Genomic DNA, 21,463 nt, shown 5'->3' with positions numbered 1-21,463 from the left:
GGGGGTTTTGTTATAATTATTCTTGTTTATGTTGATGAAAGTTTAATAGAAGATTAGCTGCAGGCTGCCTAAAGCCCCCTCCTCCAGCTCTGAGACCTCCAGGACCAAACCTGACTCTCCACTCGCTGAAGCTGCAGAAAGTGAGGCTGCTCTGATGATCTGCACTTTCTCTTGGGGAGCGCTGAACGCTGGCGGCCGTCTGCATGGCCTGTTTGACAGCAGGAAGTGCCTTTGGGCAGGAAAACAGCTTGATGTGGTTTGAGGCTAAAGGACAGCTGAGAGGAACAACGTGAACAGATCTTTTTCTTCAACACGTACGCCCTTTTGTGTGAGAGGAGATCAAATAAAGTTGAATGTTGTCATTGATGTCAATTGCGTTCAGTAGTTTGTAGAATTCAATTTTTTTGCAAGCAAAAGTCGGTTTTCGTTTAAATTTAGCTCTTTTTTTTACACAATTCTAATCCTGAAATATACATAAAAAACAGTGGTTAAAAAGGTTTCAACTAATTTTGATTGCAATTTCAATTTTCCTTTTTTTAATCATATTCAGTATTTTTTACATTTGTGGATATGTTTCATTGTCTTAACCATTTTCCACGTTTCCTTTGGGATTCCTCTGGATGCTGTTTGCCACAGCAGGAGGCAGCTTCTGCAGCAGAAGGCCTGCAGGCTGCAAACACAGCTGTTTAACACACAGTCGGTGTTAGAAAGCAGAGGGATTTGGGGATTTTGGTACTTTTATTTCTTAGATAATAGCAATGCTGTAATCAGAAACCCTCTTGTGTGTAAACATCAACCCCTGCAGTGCAGAAGCTGCTAGTTTCTCTTCAGCATCTAAAGGCATTTTAAGGTCGACTCGTCTCCTGACTCTTTGATCCATTCATCTCATTGTTCCAGCTGTGAAGGAATTTTGACACTTAAATGTTTTATTGTTTTCCTCCAGGACTTAAATATGGACTTGAAGGGATACATCAAGAATTTAAAAATTTTTTTATTTAATTTTTTTAATTACTAGACTTATTGTTTTGTTGATCTGTCTTTGGGCCGGAAGGAGGAAGATTTCTTTTAGTTACCTATTAGCTAGTCGAATATGTTAACTATTAACTAGTCAAAGATAGTTAACTATTAAAAAGTAAAATATAGTTAACTATTAAAAAGTAAAATATAGTTACCTATCAACTAGGAAAACATAGTTATCTGTTAACTTGTTAAATATAGTTGCCTATTAAGTAGTAAAATTTTGTTAGATATTAACTAGTAAGATTTAGTTTAACTATCAAACTACATTTTTGATCAAATGTCATTTATATTTCCATTAAACATCCGTTCATGATATACAGACTACTATTGGAGTATTTGTCTGTAGTATTAAGCTTGAAATATCCTGCGCTGATCATAATAATAAGAATCAATCAAACACCTGATCCCTAATTAGGATCAAACATTTGATTCCAATCAGGAAACTGAGTCACTTTGTTTGATTTCCGATCGGATCGGGACATCCCTTGTTCCAAGCTGCTTATGTGATAAAAAAAACTTTACCAGCCTTAACTGCATTAATCTTTAGTTGCAGTTTTTTTGTTATAGAAATTGGGCAACGATTTGGTATGGGAGGTTTTTCTGGACATAAACATTCATAGATTTTTATAAGAAAACTGAAAACCCTTATTACTTTGTTCTCCTCAGAGTTTCACAGCAGCTCATTCTTGGTAGATCCTCATCATTCCGCCTTTTCTGCTGGCGTTTCTCCACAGGTATTCTGTCCTTCACAACGGGAACCACAAAGAGCAGGAGAAGAAGCCTCTGCACCCAAACACAGAGTCCTCCCACGAGTCCTGTTTGTGACCAACGGAGACTCCGCTGTCACCACTCCGACAACCGGGGCTCCCACAGCGCCGCCGCAGGCCGCAAGGAAACACGCCGCGGCCGTCACACATCCAGAACTGGAATCAGAACCAGAACCCAGAAGGTGGACTGACAGGATCTCGAGGAGGACTGACACATGGCTGCTGGTGTTGATGCTCAGCCAGAACCTGAGGCAGGTCTGTTCAAGTGCAAAGGGGGGGCTGAAAAGCAGCGCCCCCCTGGAGCTGGTTCCCTGGTCTGCAGGGTTCCTGCAGAGACTGAGCTGGTCCAGTCCAAGTCAGTGGAGAGCCTGGAGCTGTGCTGGACTTCAGATGGGACTCGTGACTGCGCTGGCAGACTATTATGTAGCCAAAGTGATTTTCATACCCATTCAGTGGACCTAATTCTGTTAATGATATGATGCTCCCTGTTGTTTTCCAGCAAAGAAAGATGCAAAATAGATTTTTAAAATTGTTTCTTGTAAACTGAGACGAAGTTCTTGAGGAGTGTCGATGTCCGAACGGAGCGGAGGAGGCGTCTTTTTGTAAACATCACATTAAACATCACACGTCTGCTTTGACTCAAAGCTGTTTGTCTTTCTTACAAAGCTCTCTTAAATCCCAGTGGAACTGAAAGACACTATAAAAGAATGTTGGGGTTTATTATCCCGGAGGGCTGCTGCCCACCTCACCCCCAGCATCCGACCCCAGCGACTCTTCAGTTAAGAGGATCAGAGCATCTTTGTGCAGACGCTGCTCCACTCTGTCCACGTCTGAGACTTTTGCGTCACCAAAACACCAACAGTCTCATTGAGCTTGCAGCCAGCTCTCTTTGAAATCTCGTATTTTCTCTTTTTTCTCGTCTCCCATTGGGACATGAATGCAGCATCTCTGCTCAGGTTAATTCATTCTGACTGCTGCCACTTATGTCCATGAGGTGTCTTCATTTACACTAACTGGAAGAAACCTGCCGGGATTTGAGCTCTCCGGATCTCTGCTGTCTGCTCCTTCAGAAGCCAAAGTGAACAATGTTATGTTATTTCTGACATTTTTTCATGTAGTCCAGGAAAAACCAGAATAAAGTGAGGGAGGGGCAGAGGATGCTTTTATAATTGTTTCAATGAAAAGAAGTGAAAAAAAAAAACTTTGGAGGAACAAAACTCCTAAAATAGCCATAATTTTTGCAATTTTATTTACTTTAAACTAACATTATAAGTCAAAGGTTTTTAACATTTACAGCAGATTTTATGATGACTCAAGAGCAGCCATCAAAAAAAGAGAAAAACACAAAATTCTAGTAGAAAAAGCAAAAGAATATAACACTTTCCTCTGTTACGCTTGTCCCAGACCCCCCGGGCCCACAGACCAGAACCGCTCCGTGGGACAGTTGGTACCGGACTGCAGAGAAGAAAAACACACAACCAACATTTTTTTCCCGTTTTTTTTTTTTTTATCTGATTCTGAAGGAAGTTTTATTTGGAAAATGACTGATTTCTGTCGACCACATCCGACTCAGTTGTGTCGCGTCGTTCAGTCACGTGTTTTTAAATCCATCCGCTGCCTTCTTGGAGCGGCTGCTATGACAGCAAAGTTAACAAAAAACAAACGTATTTGGAAAAGGAAAGCCACATTTAACAGACAAAAACAGGAAACTTTTCTCCAAATATGGATTAATTGTGACAGCTGCTTCTACAGACCATAATAATAATAATAAGGCAGAATATTCAGCAACCGGCTGTCTAATGTTACAAAGATGCTGCTAATAATGTTGTTCCAACGGTGGATTGACGTTTATTATTATATTTGAAATATAACACTTTCAGTGACTGTTTATTTTCATATTTTTCCTTAAAAATTGGACAATTCTGAAGTTGGCATCCACTTTGGCAGTCATGGGTTAACCCTGTGCTATCCTAGGCACTTTACCATTGGGAGTTGGGTCATCTAGACCCACTAGACAGTGCTCTGAACCTTTTTTCTTCAATGATTTGTGATCCTCACTGGTGTCCATGGATTACATGAAATCTTTCCACCTTTATCCACCTTTTTCATGGTAGGGAGAACACGTCAATGGAAGGGGGGGGGGGGGGGTCATCTAAGATAGCATAAGGGTTAAGAGAAGATCTGTGGGTGTGTCCAGTTTGGGTCCTGCGATGGGAAAAGGTGGCCGGATCCTTTGTCGAGGGGCCGGGTCGGATGTTACGGCTGGGAATTTAGACGAGTCCAGCCTTTAGATAATTCCAGCCGTTACATCAGCGAATGTCACGTCGCCTAGCAACCGCGAGTCGCGAACAGAGAGGAGTAGTGAACCGGGCGTGGAACTGGAAAACTTTGGTCTAAGGCATGTTGCACTTCCGGCTGAGACATAATCACTCAAAAAAATTAAATAAAAGCTGAAGCTTTAGGAATTACCTAATTGCTTTAGCCAGTTTTATGGATATATTTTGTACTTCATTACAGGTTGTAAAATATACAATAACTGCAGTAAATGCTTGGGTTTGTAGAGTGTAAAAACAGTCCTTTTTTTTGTTTATTTCTCACGTTATTATAGTAAATGTAACTGTGTATAAGTACCTTTCCTCTTTTGAGAATGTAAAAAAAAAAACTATAGTCTAGTTTTTTATTATTTTATTAATCAGACTACAATAGTGTTAAATGTAAAATGTTTTAATGTTATTAACAATTAACTCCTCTCATTTGAATTCAGTAAAAGTTTAAATATTTTGTAATTATCATATCCTGTCGTGGTTTTAGGTTCTTTGCCTTTGTGTTCTAGTTGTTTTTTGTTCCGTGGCGTTTTGAGTTTAACTTCCTGTTTTATTTTGTAGGTCTTCCTGTTGTGTGCTTTGGTTTTGAGGTTTACTTCGGTCCCCATCTTTCCTGATTGGTTCCACCTGTGTCTCGTCTGTCTTGCTTGTGTTTAAGTCTTGTCTTTCCCTTCCTCCTGTGCTGGTCTATAGTTTGTTATTCTGCTCTTCCCCTGTTTTGAGTGTTTTGAGTGTTTCTAGTGTTTCGAGTTTCAGATTTCCTGCATTGCAGTGGTTTTTTAGTTTGTGTAGTTATCAAAGCTCCTTATCCACCTGGAACTCCTGCCTCCTCCTCCTCTGCGCCTGGCTACTCCCACAACCCCCCGCCGTAACATATCCACCTAAGTATAATCATGTTTTTAAGCCTCATACAAACTTCAAACCATAACTTTACACTAAAAAAGGATTTCTTGTGTGTTCTCTTTAACCAGACTAGACCTCTGTAGTGCCGAATCTATGGATAATCTTTGGTTGTGGAGCATCCATCCACAGCCAGCCCTGCAAACCCTTATGATGGACAGTTAAACCGCATCCTGAGTCTCTCAGCAAACCAGCCTGCAGATGTTCCAATCACCAACCACGAAGTTCCAGCCCTGCCCACCATCTGTGTCGACCAACTTTGCAAATGAAAGTGTTGCAGTGAATTCACGACAATTGCTGGTTTGGATGAATTCATTTATTTGCATTTTATTGATTAATCATTTTCTCTCTTTCTCTCTTTTCATTTGCTGACCTTTTTTCTCTCCAAAAGACTGAAAGGTCTGTCAAAAGTCTCCCTCCTCTCTCTGCAGCCTCATTTTCTCCAGGATTGTTATGAAAAACACACAAAACAAAGAGGGAGAGATAACAGAGATGTTTCCTCTAAAAATGTGTTTCACATCAAAACAACAAAAGGCTCTGACTCTACTAAAAATTGATCTGTTTACCTTCAAGCCACAGCAGTTGGAAATTTGGCAGCACTGAACAGATGATCGTTCTCTCCCCGGAGCTTTATAAAAGCTGCTGTCTGTTCTTTGGTTCTTTAAAAGATATAAAATTAAGTTTTAAAATTATTACGTCTGCATTAAGAAAGAAAAAAAACACAACAATGGAGGAACAATTGTAGGATCTAGCGTACGAGCCGAGACCGCTCCAATAAACACTTTTATTGTAAAAATGTAACTTTAAAATGTTTTGTATTAATGATCAAACTATTAACTTATCACTTTAAAGTGTTTACTTACATTTAAAGTTGTAAATATCTCCGACTCAGGTTCCCGCTTCACAGTCCGCCATTGTTGTCAGAAAATCTCCTGGTTCAGCTGCAATGCATCTTGGGATATGGACAGCGTGGAAGGAAACACCAGACCAATCGGGAAGAAGAAGTCCGACTGGCTGAGAAGCCAGTTTTATGGTCATGATAATCTTGTCTCTCTCTGTCAAAAGCAAACTGCATCCACTGCTCCCTGAAATAATAATAATAAACTTTATTTGTATAGCACCTTTCAGGATAAAAATCACAAAGTGCTTCACAGTAAAGCATGGTAAAAAACCAAATAACATTGCCTTCAACCTGAGTTTTTTGTGTATGTTTTTTCTTCTTCCAAAGTTTGAGATTTTGGAATAAGATATTGCTTCAAGGTTTCCTTTGTGAGCCGGCTTCCTGCTTGTTGTTGTGCGGCATTTAAACAGTCAGATACCAAATTATGATTTTAAAAAATTAATGTCCATAGTTTAAAGCATCTGAATGTTTCTGTTTCTACCCACAATCCTCTGCTTTTTGGGCTTATTTCATGGTGTTCTATCTACAAAGAATCCAACCATTTTTCATTTATTTAGTTTTAAATGGGGCTGAGTTTTATAATTCAAGTGCAAATTCACAGCTGTTTTGTTCGACGCTTGAATATCCTTAAAAATGCAGCATTAGTCTCTTGTTGGTTCCTATTATTAGTGCTGAATTCATGGAAAATGATTCCAGCAGGCATGAATGCAGACGAAGCCGCCGTGGGGGGACTTTAATACCGCCGCTCAGTATGTGTGGGGTAACTGCTACATTCCCGGGGGGTTCAGTTCACTTTATGATGCTGGAGGATTAAATGTCAGTGAGGGGCTGACAGTCATGCAGACGAAATGCTGGAAGATGCTGCATCTGCTGCAGAAAAAAGAGGAGTTATCACCTGTGTACCTGCACTAACAAACAGCACCGGGTTTGTCATGCAAACTTCAAATGCTCTACAAAAATAAAACGATTTTTTTTTTAATTGTTTTAGCTGAAGTTGAAAAAAAGTTATTACTTTTTTCAAAGATAAAATTTGAAATTCACTGGCTGAGAAGAAATTTTGAAAAATGCTTCCATTTGTTAATTAAGTCCAAAAAAAGTTTTTTCTTCAACCCTTTTAACACTTTAGACCTGATGGTTCAATTCCCTTCGTGACCTTTAGGGTGATTTTCTGCCCCTTCATATGAATGATTTATGTCTTAACTGAAGACGGGTCATTTGCATGTTTTGTGTTGACTTTGCAATCGTCCATCAGAAGGCTTCCCTCCGTCTCGCCTTTAAATAATGTGACCTTGAGCTCCACATTGGCAGAATAACTGAATAAAAACAGGCATTTAAAGAGCATTAAAAGTGCTTTCCTCAGGCGTTCTCCCTGTGCACACTGTGTTTTTTAATCGATGTGATGCATTCATATTTTGCTTCCTCTGTTCCGTCTGTCGGTGACTCCCGCTTCTGCTGGCAGTTTCCATGACATCTGCCCGTCTCCAGCTGGGCGTGAGTCGCCGTTGAAGGCTGAAGAAGTTTGTGCTGCTGCGTGGGAAGCTTCTTCACAGTCTGACATTAAGAAACTCAAGCCGCCCGCCTACCTTAGTAAAGAGATATTACCTGCAAATGGGAGAAGAAACATGGAGGAGCAGAAAGCCTGTTGTAGTGGAGAACACGTGAGACATTTGCCATAAAACGAAGCAGCTGCATCTCAGAAAATGGAGGCACTTTCAGGTCAGAAGTCTTCTTTTTCCGTCTCCACTTCAAAGAAGTAGTTTCCCTCCACCTGTGAAGAGATCTGTGAAATCCGGCATCGGGCTTCAAAGCCTTGGGCTCATTAGAGGGGCTTCTCTGAGCTTGATACCTACATGCCATGGTGACCTCAGAGTGCTGGAGGTGTGACCTCCAAAGGTCTCGCTGGATTATTTGCCAGAGATGAAGATTCCCAAACCTGGACAGTAGGGAAGAAACTTTCCACTTAAATCTGATTAGGGACAAAAAAGTTGCTGTCATTATCTCGGAAAGGAAGAAAAATAGTCTATTTTTTTAAACTACAAAAATTTAAAAAGGTAACTGGATTTTGAATTTTGATGTACGGAGCCCGTGACCTGACATGGGTAAAAAAAATAATTATAATTCCCATGGATTATTATTTTTGTTAAGGAAGACGTGTGTAGCCCTTGTGCTATCCTAGGCACTTTAACATTGGGAGTTGGGTCATCTAGACCCAATAGACGGTGTGCTGAACCTTTTTTTTCAATGATTTGTGATCTTCACTGGTGTCCATGGATGACATGAAATCTTTCCACCTTTATCCACCTTTGTCATGTAGGCTTAATGGCCGACGAAGTGTGAATTATCACTTTTTAATGCACGCCGTGGAGCCGAAGCATCGGACGGTTGCTTCTGCAAAGTTAGTTAAAAAGTGATAATGCACACTTTGAAGGCCATTAACCCGCTTATAACATGGTCACTTACAAAAGAAATAAATATTAACCAGTTTTTAGTCATTAATTATTAGTTTTTTTTCTGATTTGAAGTGGACTATCTGTGGACTATTTGTTACGTGTTACCCCTTGTTACTTGTTACCGCTGCAGTCAAGACTCTGCGATATAAAGCAATATATCAATTCTGATCCTCCCGATGGGTTGAATAAAGCATCAGTTCAGAGCGAAAGTTCACCTCTTACCGCTGGTTTTTGTCCAGATGATGAAGCTAAAGGTTGTTTTAAAGAAGCCGGCGCAGTGATACAGAAGAGTTAAGCTAGGTGACCAGAACTTCTTCGGGAGTGCGCTCATCACTTTTTAATGCACACCCAGCACCCAATCAGAATCAAGTATTCACCTGGACCATGGTATAAGGTAGGGATAACACATCAATTTTTGGGTGGGGTCATCTGGACCCCACAAGATAGCACAAGGGATAAAAGGAAGGAAAGTTCTGAATTCATGTTTTAACATTTTGGGTTGTAGATGCAGCAGTCAGAGAGTCCACCGGACACATTTTAGCATTTTAACAGAAAATAAAGACAAGTGAATACTCCTGTTTCCAGTTTTTTCAGAACTGTTGTACTTGATCGTTGTGGACGAATGAAAATCATGACATACCTATCCTTGTTAGGTGTTTGTCACAGATGTGTATTCTTAGTAGTGGTATGCTGTTGGATGCACAGTCTGTGCATTATTTTCATGTAGACCAGTCCCTACTATTCGCCTCACTTCATTCCTGCAAACCTCCTGAAATTCATTGTGGGGTTCTCCAAGGATCCGTTATTGAGCCACTGTGTTTGAAACAAGATTATGCTTTTTAGGCGCCTTATTCCCAGATTTGCAGATTACTGTTGCTCTAAATAGATAGTTTGAAAAATACTTCAATGACCAACAGGAGAAGACCTGAGACACATTTGATGCTGTCAACAAAACCCCCGAATGCCTCATTGTCAGTGGTTAGTTTTTACCTGGAGATTCATCACTAGAACTTTTGTTAAGAAAAGGTATTTTAAAAAGTCAAATGAATAAATTTTGGACTTTTTTATCCACATATTTGTTTTAAACGAAACCTGGATTATTTTAAACGAGCAGGAATGATTTGAGCAGCTTCATAATCCTCAATGATTCCTCTCTGACGTAGAAAAACTTGCATTTTCATGTGAAAAAAGAGCGTAAGCTTCTTAGATGTTTCTCTTTCTCCGTGCAACAGTTCTGATAAGGCTAATTAGAGATTAAGGAGACGTTGATCTGGGTGTTGACTTTTTGTGACTGGAGTGTGGGCATCGGCCCAGCTGGCTGATTAAAATGTCATTTAGCTGCTTATTTGGCTGAAATGGGAAAAACTGAAGCTGTTTTGTTGGAGAAGCTTTGATGGCTTGGAGGCTCTCAAACAGATTAAGTCAACAATTCTTGGAGAAAAGCTCATAAAGATGAAGTGTGTGAAGGATGTTATCTTAATAAACGCACCTGAAGGGATGAATGGATGTAAACCTGACATGATGGACGTTTTAAAAACACCAAAAAATCAAGTTAATAAAAAAATCACAGTTATTATTTTCCGTTTATGCATAGTACAAATACTACAATGTTCTAACATGGTCATAAAATGAAAGACATTAGCCAGAAACTAAATTAAACGTATAAATTAGTCCTGGCCCACAGAGCACGACGACTTTGCTTCTTCATCATCATCTTCACCTATCACAGCCTGAATCTCATCCTCCTCATCCTTTTCATCATCCGAAAGCTCCAAATCTGAATCTGTTTTGACTACGGTATCTGGTATAGAATCGTCTCTGCTTCACTTCTTTCTCCTTAAATAATGTGCAGCCATTAAATATGTTAAAATGGTCCTGGTGTCCACATTCATTAAATGTCTGCTGTTTTAAAACAGAAAATATGAAACTGTTTTCAGATTTAAAAATATTGTTCCTAACATGTTTATGACCAAGAATATATATAATTATCATGGTAAAATAAAAAAGCAATAGATACAGATTTTGATTTAACTTTCATCTTTCCGTAAAATGAAGTTGCTTTTATAGCTTCTAGTGTGGGTGAATTGAAGCTCTTCCTCTTTGCTGTAACCCTGGATGATGCACATTCTGACCTCAGTTTTAAAGCATGAACTATAAAATACTGTTGACTCAAACATGAGGAGAGAAGGGAAACACCGTTTTTTTTATAGGTTTATGGACAACAAGAAGAGCATCGATGGTTTGATTGCTGGTTAAACACAGAGAAGTGAAACAAACAGCACATTCTGAGAGCTCCCTTCCTCCAGACACCCTTGCAGCTACCGAGGTCACGATCCAGCTGGATCCACATGAGGGTCGGGTCGGTTAGGGATTTATGGAATTTACTCAGTACTTACATGGTACTTGTTGTGTATTTATGTGGTACTATTTGGTTCATACCTATGTGGTACATACTTGGTATTTATAATATACTTACTGGGTATTTACATGTTGTGCAAAGGTGTTTTTTGTGGTACTTACCACATGTAAGAACTAGGTAAGTACAAATAAAGTACCTTGAATTTAAGTCTCTACTCGCATGTTTCATGGTATTTGTTTTGACGATGTTGTGGTCAAACTCTAGAAGGTGCTGTTGTGAGTTATTCTTACTCAAAAACATTGTATAGCTTTAATGTATATTCATAATATTGGCTGAACTTAACCATGTAACATAATTTAATGTGAATATAGTACATAAAAACAAGGCAATCCATCTAAGTATTACCAACTAAGAAAGCACTGTACAACGTGCTTAACTGAAATGAGTAAATCGGAAGTAAATGATTGCAGTACTACCTACTTGACAGACTTACGTGGAACCACTTGACATAACATCTTTAAGTAAAGCGAACAGCTTTTTTTTGAGTGCACATGCCACCGGCAAAAAGGTTTTTCCATGCGTTGTGCATCATCTCACTTTTTATCCATCTTTGATTTTGCTGAGTTAAGTTTCTGTTTGACGTGACAAAGCTGCCATCAAACAGCTGCTGATTGGTCCAGATTCTAACCAATCAGGTGTCTCTGTCTCATATTGACGGTACTTGGAGGCAGACATGGACTTTGTGTTGGTTCTGTTCGTACGGGATTCTGCCGTTTTCAACCATTCTGGCCCGTTTCAGAGTAAAACCCAGAAGGAGCAGCAAAGCAGCTACAATAAAACCAAGTTTTGTATTTATTTATGTCAGTGTAGTGACCAACGTGTTTAAAATGTCTGCAGCAGAAAGAAAAACGTCTGAGCTCCGACTCCGTCCAGCAGGAAGTTAAACTTTTTTTAAAAATTTGTATCTGAACTTTTGTTTTATTTTAATCAATAAATGTTGAAATATTAAGCAAAAATAGCAATTTTTCATGACTAATTTGTTTTTCAATTTGAGCAAACTCTCACAAGTTCTTAAACACAAGACACTGCGAACATAACATAAACATAAAATGTAAAAATGCTTCTTCTGGTAAATATTTTGATTCTACTGTGGTGAGCCATCATTCTTTTGCTTATTATTGCTGTTTATCTAATCCCAAACACTTGTGCAGCATAAAATAATATGTGCTTTAAATCTTTTAATTGTTTTGTTTTAACAAACAGATCTGAAAGAAAATCAAACTTTTTGCCAATATTTTGCTGTGCAGGATTCACAGATCATCACACAGACCTGTTGATTTAATGTCAGCAGATAAACTTTACAGTTTATTTACAATTTCAGGAGATCCTCGGCCATAAATTCACAAATCTGACCAAATAAAAATTAATCAACGCTAAAAAAGAAAGAAAGTATGAATTATTGTTAAAATGATAAAAAACAGAAAACTTCTTCACCCAAAGAGACAACATTGAGGGTAAGAAGAACTGCTTCAGCCTCTGAGCCTCATAGCAGACACAATGCTAGATAAATACGGCGATTTGATTGGTTAGAATCTGGACCACTCAGCAGCTGTTTGATGGCAGCTTTGTCACGTCAAACAGAAACTTAACTCAGCAAAATTAAAGACAAGTAAAAAGTGAGATGACACACAACGCACGCGAAAACGTGTTTTGCAAATGCAAAAATATTTTTCAAGGCAAAATAAAACAAATTCAAAGCAAAAAAGAATCTTTGAAAAGCAGACATTTAACATTTTAATTTGCAACTTAGAAAGTTTTGTGTGCAACGTGGTGGCAGAAATATATCTCCATAAGGTATCGGTAACGATTGTTCTGATCTCCAGAGAACAGCACCCGTTGTTTACGAACCAGTTTGAATTCAACTATGAAAATATAGGAGTGGGTGACCGGCTGCTCTACAATAAAAGTCATAAGAAAGAAAATCCAAAAATGTTTACTAAATTTTGTTTCTCCTTTACTGATTTGTGTTGTAAAAAGTAAACTTAAAAAAAAAACGTTCAACACGGACTAAAAATTGGGAGCACATCCTCTCTGACTTCTCCATCTTAAATTTCACTAATTCCAAGTCCAGTCCAGATTTCCTGACAATCATCTTCATCCACACTGAGGGTCTCAGCTGTTTGGGAGGAAGTGCTGCCAAGTGTCCAGCAGTAAGAAGACAAGAGAAGCCTCAAACTACAGGAAACATCTATTTTTTCTGCCAGCAGAAGCCACAAAAATGTTTTTTCTTTTTTTAGGACTTGAGCTGGTTTTGGCTTTGAAGGGTCAGAGTCTTAACTTGCAGGAAACCCAGAAAAAGGCCACCATGTGCCACCATGTGCCTCTACTAACACCTGCCTTCTTCCGCCCCCCACCATCGGCACCACACCCTGGAAAAGGCTGGAAAGTGGCGCTGACAGCAGAAAACAATAGGAGCCGCATTCACATGGTGAGAAATACGTTTGTTAGTTAAGTCAAGTCAATGACATCACAATAGAATAAAACAAGTAAACGGAAATTTGTTCTTTAACCAAACAGGCTTCAGGACCTTTCGTTGCTGGTTTGGTTTCAGGGGAGAATTTCATGTTTGTGTTAGCACTTCTATCATGAACATCAGTTATGGAAACATTTCTCTTACATGCAGTTCACATGTCATCAGTAGGACTTAAATAATGGAGTCATAGTAATATATCTCCTTAAATGACAGTATATTTGTGGGCATAGATGACTCCTCTGTTCCTATAGAGTCCCTTTTCTGGTTGTTAAGTCTCCTATCCTTTCAGATTTCAGGTATTTACCAATTTCACCACACCCGATTTAATGGGTTACTTGTCAGAAGTCGGAGCTCTGTCTCCCCCTCTGGTCACCAGCGGGAACATCTCCTGAGTTCTAACCACACTACATCTCCCAGCATCCCCATGCCACACTTCCTGGATGCTGCACAGCTGACTCTCATTCACTCAATCAACAGCAGCATACTTAAGCTCTGCACTGAGCCTCACTCAGTGTGAAGTATTGTTTGTGCCACTTTGCCTTTCTTATTGAGCGTCATTTCTGGTCCTGATCTTCTGTGCCCTGGCCCTGGCCCTGGCCCTGGCCCTGGCCCTGGCCCTGGCCCTGGCCCTGGCCCTGGCCCTGGCCCTGGCCCTGGCCCTGGCCCTGGCCCTGGCCCTGGCCCTGGCCCTGGCCCTGGCCCTGGCCCTGGCCCTGGCCCTGGCCCTGGCCCTGGCCCTGGCCCTGGCCCTGGCCCTGGCCCTGGCCCTGGCCCTGGCCCTGGCCCTGACTTCCCCCGTCTCTCCTCTGATCTCATGCCTGTTATCAACCCCTGTCTGCCTGACCCTGATTTAGCTTTATGGACTTTTAGCTGAGCTAATAAACCTGCTGCATTTGGAGCCAGACGTCTGCCTGTTCTTGTGACATTACTACAAGTTGGGCAGAATGTTCTAAATTTAATTGGAAACCGGTCCGTTAACACAGGGAACATCTAAAACCTGAGAGACGGGAGCCTCTGGGGTCTAGAATGTAAATGCCCTTACATTGCAAGAATTATACTGTTAACCAAAAATGTTATCGTGACAGAAAAATGTGCTTGATTTCTTCAGGATCAACAAGTAGAAGCAGGGAGAGAGGGGAAAAAATGAAAAGATCACAAAAGAGGGTGGATTTCTCCATCAGGAAGCAAATGATAGGAGAAAACAGGAAGTGAAGGACGGAGCAGCAGCGTTCTCCAACTCAAGGTATGTGTGTGAGAAAGGAAAAAGTGACTGTTGTTACACAGAGAAGTTACACAAACAGTAGTATGTCGCATAATGTAAATATTTGAGCTAAATCAAATCTGTTGAATGTGAATCACAAGCCCTGATTTTTTTTTTTTTTGTTCCTTTTTGGTTTTCTTTTGGGTGTTGAAACTACTTACAACATGAGAACCACGAACGTTTATGATTTGAATACGTTTTGGCTCATTAACATACCCCCCCACCCCCACTGGCTCTGACCCAGCAAGTCTGCTTCAACGTGAAACTAAATCCGAGTATCTTCCAGCACAGATCCAGATGGGTAAACAGTGTTCAGAGAACCCCAGCGTGTCCCTGCCAAAGAACAAACACTTGTAATTAAAGATTGAAATGTGTTTTCAGATTTATTCTGGTACAATCAGACGTCTTACTGTGTGCAAACAGTCTTTGTCCCACTTCTAGTCTCAGTTTGGTCTCCAGAGAAGAAACCACGTCAAAGCCTGCGGAGCGCGTCCACGCAAACAGCGCGGACCCTCTGCTGCTGGTTTAGATCCCGTTCTGAACCCGCATTTCTTTGTGGGATCACACCTGGCACTGAGATTACTGACGTCTTGCTATTCCACCTCAGCGTCTTGGTTCTTGACTTCTTCTGTTGGCTCGCATAGGCTGCGAATTTGCTTTTGCTTTGTCCTCATAATTTAGCTACAAATGGTCAGAAATGTTCCTCCTTTATTTGGTTTAATCCACATTTACATGCAGACCAAAGCATTGGAAAACATCCAGCAGCTATTTTTTTGGACGAAATGTTGCCTAAACTGAACTCTGTTTAAAAAAATAATACAAGCACAAAGAAAAGCCACCTTTCTGCAGACGATCATGTGTTGAGAAATGTCTTCATCTCCTCGCTGATGAGACATATTCCAAATTTTTCCTGGTTTTTCCTTATTTGGATTTGTGCTGTTTATTTGGCACAAAGGAAAAATGGATGTTGACTTGGACTCTAAGCTTTGGCTAATGAATCCTTGTGGACTCAACTCCATCAGCATTTGGCAGACGTTACAGTCTCTAAATCCCAAAGGCTGTAACAGAATCAAAGTGAACCTGATTCAAAGCTGCAAAAAGATGAAGAAAAAAATGATTTCATAACCAAGTCAGTGAACCTTTCAGCCAATTTAGAGAGAATATGTTCTGGTTAATGTGTATGTAGACATCATTTATTAATTCTGCTTTATTATTTATGACTGTTTACATGCTGATGCAAGTGTTCTGCACGCTTGGATTATTAATCTCCCAGCAGATGCAGCTGCGTTTTTGAACCTTCCCTCTCCGATGAAAGTCCTGTTTTTTGAGTTTTTGACGTCTACGTGTGGCATTTTTCTTCTGAAACAGAACAAATGTGATAAGAAATCATTTCATTTTTGCATTTCTGAGTATTTCTCTTTTTAACTGTCTGTTAAACTGCCGTGATTTGAATTGATGAGCTGTGGTGATGTCACAACTGCCCCGGAGCGCATGCGCATTGCTCAAGCTCCCTGATCCGCCCCGTCCAGCACACACAAGCTCAGGTGGGGGCAGAAGTGAAGATGGGACGAGATGCATTGTTGCCCGCATATATTTTAAGTTGCTGTATTTTGTGGTTGGCCGCACGTATTTAAAATTAAACTTAAAGTTATAGTGCCAAAGGTTTTTCTGTTCTCCCTCTGACCAAGTCTGAAGGCTTTCTGTCCCGCATTAACCAGAGAGGGTACAAATAAAAACAGGAATAAAATCAGGGGATCTTTTCTATTATTGCCTCCATGAAAATAAGTAAAATATCCCAAAGCAGGCTGGCTGGCTTCCCGCCTCTGTCTAGCCGCCAGTTCGCCTCTGGGGAGCCGGATCGCTCCAGCTTCATGGGCCCTGCGACAGACCGTCCAGGGTGAACCCGCCTTCGCCCAACAGTAGCCGGGACAGGTACTGTTGAGTGATTTGGTTCAGACGGATACCAAATTGGGCTAAAATGGCGCTGCTGCCAGACCTTTGCGCCACACCCGTCGCTCAAATCTCGCCGCTCGTCTCTACCATTGACTTAACATTGAAACTGGCTGCCTCTGTAGAGCGAATCATGTTTGCAGCTGAACCGTAACCCTCATTTCTGACGTGCGAATAGTCACTTTCTTTGTGACGTTTCATTCCATTCCCCCCAACTAAAACATGTCATTTTGCCCAGGTTTTGTAATTTAACATAATTTAACTTTTGTGCATGTATCCCCACTGGGGTTTACTATGATCAACTGATCTACACTTCAATGTTCTTTGTTATTTACTGTATGGCATCTGTGTTTGGAATAAAAAAAAAAGGATAGCTCCGATATTGCTACCCGTTTCTTTTTTTTGCTACGCTACTGTTAGCTTGGGGGTGTGAAGCGAATGTCGCTAGCGGGAGAGAGTGACGACAAAGGCATGCTGGGAGATGAGCTAGACTAACTTCCGCGCCAAAAGGCTTTTTGATTTTAGCTAAAAACCAGGAACGATTTTCCAATAGAAAAGAATATAGTTGTAATATATTATAAATTTGAATTTCTTGTGTGTTTTTTTTGTCAGAATTTTTATTATAATCTTTGAGTCCAAAAAATATTATGTGTATTTTGAGGGTTTCTTAACAATGTTTAGAAAAAGAAACAAATCTTTATTCAGGAGCTAAAATCTTTTTCAGTCACACCTAACTGACTGAATAGATCTGCATTTTAAATTTTGGTATTTTGTAAATGAGATTATAGTTCTGCTTTCTTTAGAATGGGCTTTAGACGAGCCTCTGATAGACTTACTCTGTGAAAGTGTGAAACGCAATGAAAGCGGCTCCGTAGATTCATCCAGGACCAGTGTAGATCTACAGCAGAGGTACAGGCAGAAACTGTTTGACAGTCATTTTAGGAAATACCTACTTGATCAGAAAATGATTTTTTTTTTTTATTTGGAAACAGAATTTAATGAACTCTATTATTGATGCCCTAATTTGTATTTTATTTCCTATGGCATTTCTAAAACCGTAGTTGATGTTGGAAATTCTATTCTTGTTTTTTTTCTAAGAATATTAAATTGCATAAAAGTAATTATATGCCATTTATTGTTGCCATGGCAATGACAAAAATGAAAGTAATAGAAAAGTACTTCATGTGTCCATCAGTTTCAGAAGAGGAGAGGAGTGTCCAGAAGGGTAATAATGACTGAAAGTTCTTTTCTGTACATTCATTTTTTTTTTCTGATCAGATTTTTTGTGTCAAATCTTAGTTTTGGTTTGGGAACACAAACAAAAGCATTTATGAACATGAAGGGATCGACAGATGGAGATGGTGACGCAGTCTCTCCACAGAGCAAGTCGGCTTAATCAAGAAGAGCAAACCCTCCCTGATGAGTGTTTAATGTGGTTAAAGGGATCAACGAGCAACAGAATGCTACAACAGCTCCACCTAAAGCAAAACTTCAACATGTAGTGGAAGATCCCGGAGATGTGATTCTGCACTGATGTAAACGTTTGAAAATAAACGACTGAATTTAGCATTTATGTATCTATGCTGAAAAACATGATCCTCCAGTTGCTGCCGACGGTCATTTTGATTATAAAAATCCAGTTATTAAGAATTGAGACTGAGAATTCGATTGACATAACAGATAACTTTTATGGTTGGAGTCTGTTTTCCTTCATTTAATTCCATGAAAGTTAAAATAAAAAAAACGATCTAGACTCTATTCATCTTTAATGAAGATGTTAATCATATCCTTTGCTCAATTTCTGACGATAAATTGAAAAATAATGTAGATGAAAAAAGAACAGCTACTAGTGTTTTTTCGCAAAATCATAAAAAATAATTAAGTTTTCAGTTAATAAAAAGTCATTTATGGCAAATCTGTTTTTTTTTTTGTTTTGGGCCGATAACCTGCAGAGTTGATGTTCTCTACTTCCGAAATGGCTTTTCTCTTTTTTTCTTTACAGTAAATCTGTAGCCACTCTCTGCCGAACATCAGGAAGTCAAATGATCACGTGAGTCACATGACAGCCCCCGAAAACACCCGTGTTGTTTGAAGGTGGATGTTCTCCGCCTCACCCGCTGCCTCCGTGCTCCACCTTGTCTGCTCCTGCGCTGTCAGCGATGACCTTTAAAAGTGAACCTCTGAGGAGGAACCGAGCTCCTCCCACTCTTTCACCCAACAAGGAGGGCCGGTCGATGGCAGGAAGAGAGACGAGGAAAAGGGCAAGACATTTATAAACATACATGCTTACATCTACATATGTGAAAAGGGGAAAGTTTTGGCTGAATTGGAGCCGGTTTCCATCTTAAATCCCCTGGCAGGCAAAATTAATCCAGTTCTAAAAATGACACTAAATTCATATTCATATTCAGTGCATCGAAAACAAACTCAAATCCTGTGTGAAGAGCTGACTGTGGAGCAGCTTCATTTGTTTTGTAGCCACTATTTACAAAACCAAGTAACCAAGTATTTGAATTTCTATAGATGCTTCCTCTCCAGAAATCCACTCTCAGCTCCGAAAAGGTTTATTTGGAGTCAAATCAGGACCAGGTGAATTAAGATGAATTAAAAAAAAAAGAAGACAGTAAATTTTAAAGAAGAAAAATAGTCAAAATTTTGATATTTGATTTTAAACTTGAAAACTGAAAATAAAGTTTTACAATTCGAAAGAAACACTAAAAACTTGAATTAAACATTTTATTTATTTAAATGAAATGTTTAATTCAAGTTTTAATGTATTTATTTAGGGCTGCTCGGTGGCGCAGTGGTTAGCGCTCTTGCCTCACAGCAAGAAGGTCCCCGTTAAAGTCCCAGCTGGGGGCCCTGAACCAGAACATCAATGGGGGACCTTTCTGTGTGGAGTTTGCATGTTCTCCCCGTGCATGTGTGGGTTCTCTCCGGGGTCTCCGGCTTCCTCCCACCGTCCAAAAACATGCTTCATAGGTCAATTGGTTAATCTAAATTGTCCCTAGGTGTGAGTGTGAGAGTGAATGGGTGTGTGATCTGGACATTTTACCCTGCGACAGACTGGCGACCTGTCCAGGTTGTCCCCTGCCTTCGCCCACAAGTGGCCGGGATAGGCTCCAGCAGCCCCGTGACCCTGAAAGGGAAAAACGGAATAAAAAATGAATGAATGAATTTATTTATTTACCATTGATTATCCAGGCATGTCAGATTTAGTCTAAAAAAAATTATTCTTGTGAACTGAGGCCTGGCAAATGGCAAGACCTTTTAAGAAAGAAAGAAGAGGAGCTTAAAGTAAACTAAAAACTGTTTTCAAATTTAAAAAAAGAACTTCTTTTTATTAACAGCTGCTGTTTTTTATTTCCAGTTTTGTTTTTTCGTTTCACTCCCGGTTCGCCTTTAGTCCTCATTTTACAGTTTCAGTTCAGGCTAGTGGTTTTTGGAGCAGACTTTATTTGCGTGTGGGGGCGGGGCTTTCAGCCCAGTGGCTACTGCAGTTCTTCTCAAATAGCCCTGATGCGATGCCTGGGGGGGCGTGCAGTAGTAGTGGTTTCAGGCACAGGTAATGTGGGCAATTGCTCGGGGTGCAAATTTAACGGGGGGGGTATCAGCGGCTCAGTGCTTCTGCAATGATTTGGGATCTTCACTGGTGTCCATGGATTACATGAAATCTCTCCACCTTTATCCACCTTTGTCATGGTAGGGAGAACACGTCAATGGAAGGGTGGGGTCATCTTGACCCCATAGGATAGCACAAGGGCTACTCATGGATAAAATGTAGTATTTCATATAAACCCAGATTTTAATGCTCACAATAGTTAGCTTTTCTTTTTTCAGGCAGACTTTATTTTATTTCTGGTCTTCAAATATAAAATTCACATTGACTTGAGTAAAAATGTATCTCTGTTTTATGTGATATTGCAATAATGTTTTTATAAATGTGACATTATCAAAACGGTTCGAGGAATGCAGGCCCTCACACATTTTCACCTCACAAAATCTGGCCCTTTTTGTAAAACGTTTGGACACCCATGATATAAGAGATCTGTATAGTCTGTTTGTAAACCGTTTCAACAGGTCTCAGATCAGTTTTCAAGTCATCTCTGACACAACACAATGTGAAAGTTAGCAGCAGCCATCAGACGTTTAGCGATTGTCTATCAAATGTTTTAGACTCAACTCTAATGGAGCGTCACAGTGTGAACTTAGAAAAGACTTTTGCAGCACCCTGTCGTGCAGCATTACGCGCTCCATGAAACCATCATCTGATGTTACCCAACTCGTCATCAGTCAAGACCACACAGCAGAGCGACTCTGTGACATGAATTCATTTCAGCCCCGGTGTAAAGTCACACAGCCAGCAGTGCATTTTTTACAGTCATTCATAACTGCAGTGAAGCCTGAGGCTCCACTGATATGTTAGTAGAATTGAAAGAAAATGTCAAATTTCATTCCCAATTCATAGATTCCTGACTGTTATGGAGACAAAGGCAGCAGGAAAAACCCATCTCATCTGCACAAAACTAAGTGTTTTACAAAACTAAGCCTTAGCTACATTTACTGTTATGAAAATATTTGACATGACGTTCCAAGAGGTTAAAAAATCTGAAATCCATTCGTAAAAAAGCAAAACGTAAAAAATCAACTTCATCAATACCTACTACCATCTACTGTGCATACTGCTGGAGACATTTCCTTTTTGCAGTTTTTTTTTTTTTTTTACAATGCCATACACGCTTCTTCTCTTATTTCTCTGATAAGGTGTAGTATGTAAAATCATTAGGAACTATTTTAAATTAGGAATATTTTGTGATATACAGGAAATTCTCTGTTTTTTTTTTCCATTTGACAAATCTTTAAATTTTACCAGGGATGAGCACATAGGACTGGAATTCAGCTTGTTTTCCAAACATAATGGCACATTCTAGGCTACATTTACACTGCAGGCTGAAACGACCCAATTACGATTTTTCTGCCCCTTTGCCACCTGCATCT

At 39.9% G+C, this 21,463-nt stretch overlaps 1 protein-coding gene and 1 long non-coding RNA gene across 6 annotated transcripts in view; one reads left to right on the top strand and one right to left on the bottom strand.

Moving 5' to 3' along the window:
• The window catches only part of htr4 (5-hydroxytryptamine receptor 4), a 179,877-nt gene extending 177,446 nt beyond the window's left edge, over window positions 1-2,431 (top strand). For all 5 annotated transcript variants that reach the window (XM_011480562.4, XM_011480564.4, XM_078954428.1 and 2 more), the window contains one exon: window positions 1,755-2,431. In XM_011480562.4, the coding sequence (XP_011478864.1) occupies window positions 1,755-1,845 (91 nt within the window). In that variant the 3' untranslated portion in view covers window positions 1,846-2,431. The remainder of the gene's footprint in view (window positions 1-1,754) is intronic.
• Window positions 2,432-5,335: 2,904 nt separating this feature from the next.
• LOC144994942 (uncharacterized) lies at window positions 5,336-6,075 on the bottom strand. Its single transcript, XR_013658680.1, has 3 exons — window positions 5,875-6,075; window positions 5,578-5,670; window positions 5,336-5,451 (listed from the first exon to the last, which is right to left on the bottom strand). It is a non-coding gene; the product is annotated as an uncharacterized LOC144994942 (long non-coding RNA).
• Between the last annotated feature and the right edge of the window lie 15,388 nt (window positions 6,076-21,463).

Source organism: Oryzias latipes, chromosome 10 (assembly GCF_053564925.1).
Source record: "Oryzias latipes strain Hd-rR chromosome 10, Olatipes_Hd-rR_3.1".
NCBI classification, from domain to species: domain Eukaryota; kingdom Metazoa; phylum Chordata; class Actinopteri; order Beloniformes; family Adrianichthyidae; genus Oryzias; species Oryzias latipes.
The sequence above is the reverse complement of the archived record's forward strand: the minus strand, read 5'-3'. Positions and strand labels throughout refer to the sequence as shown.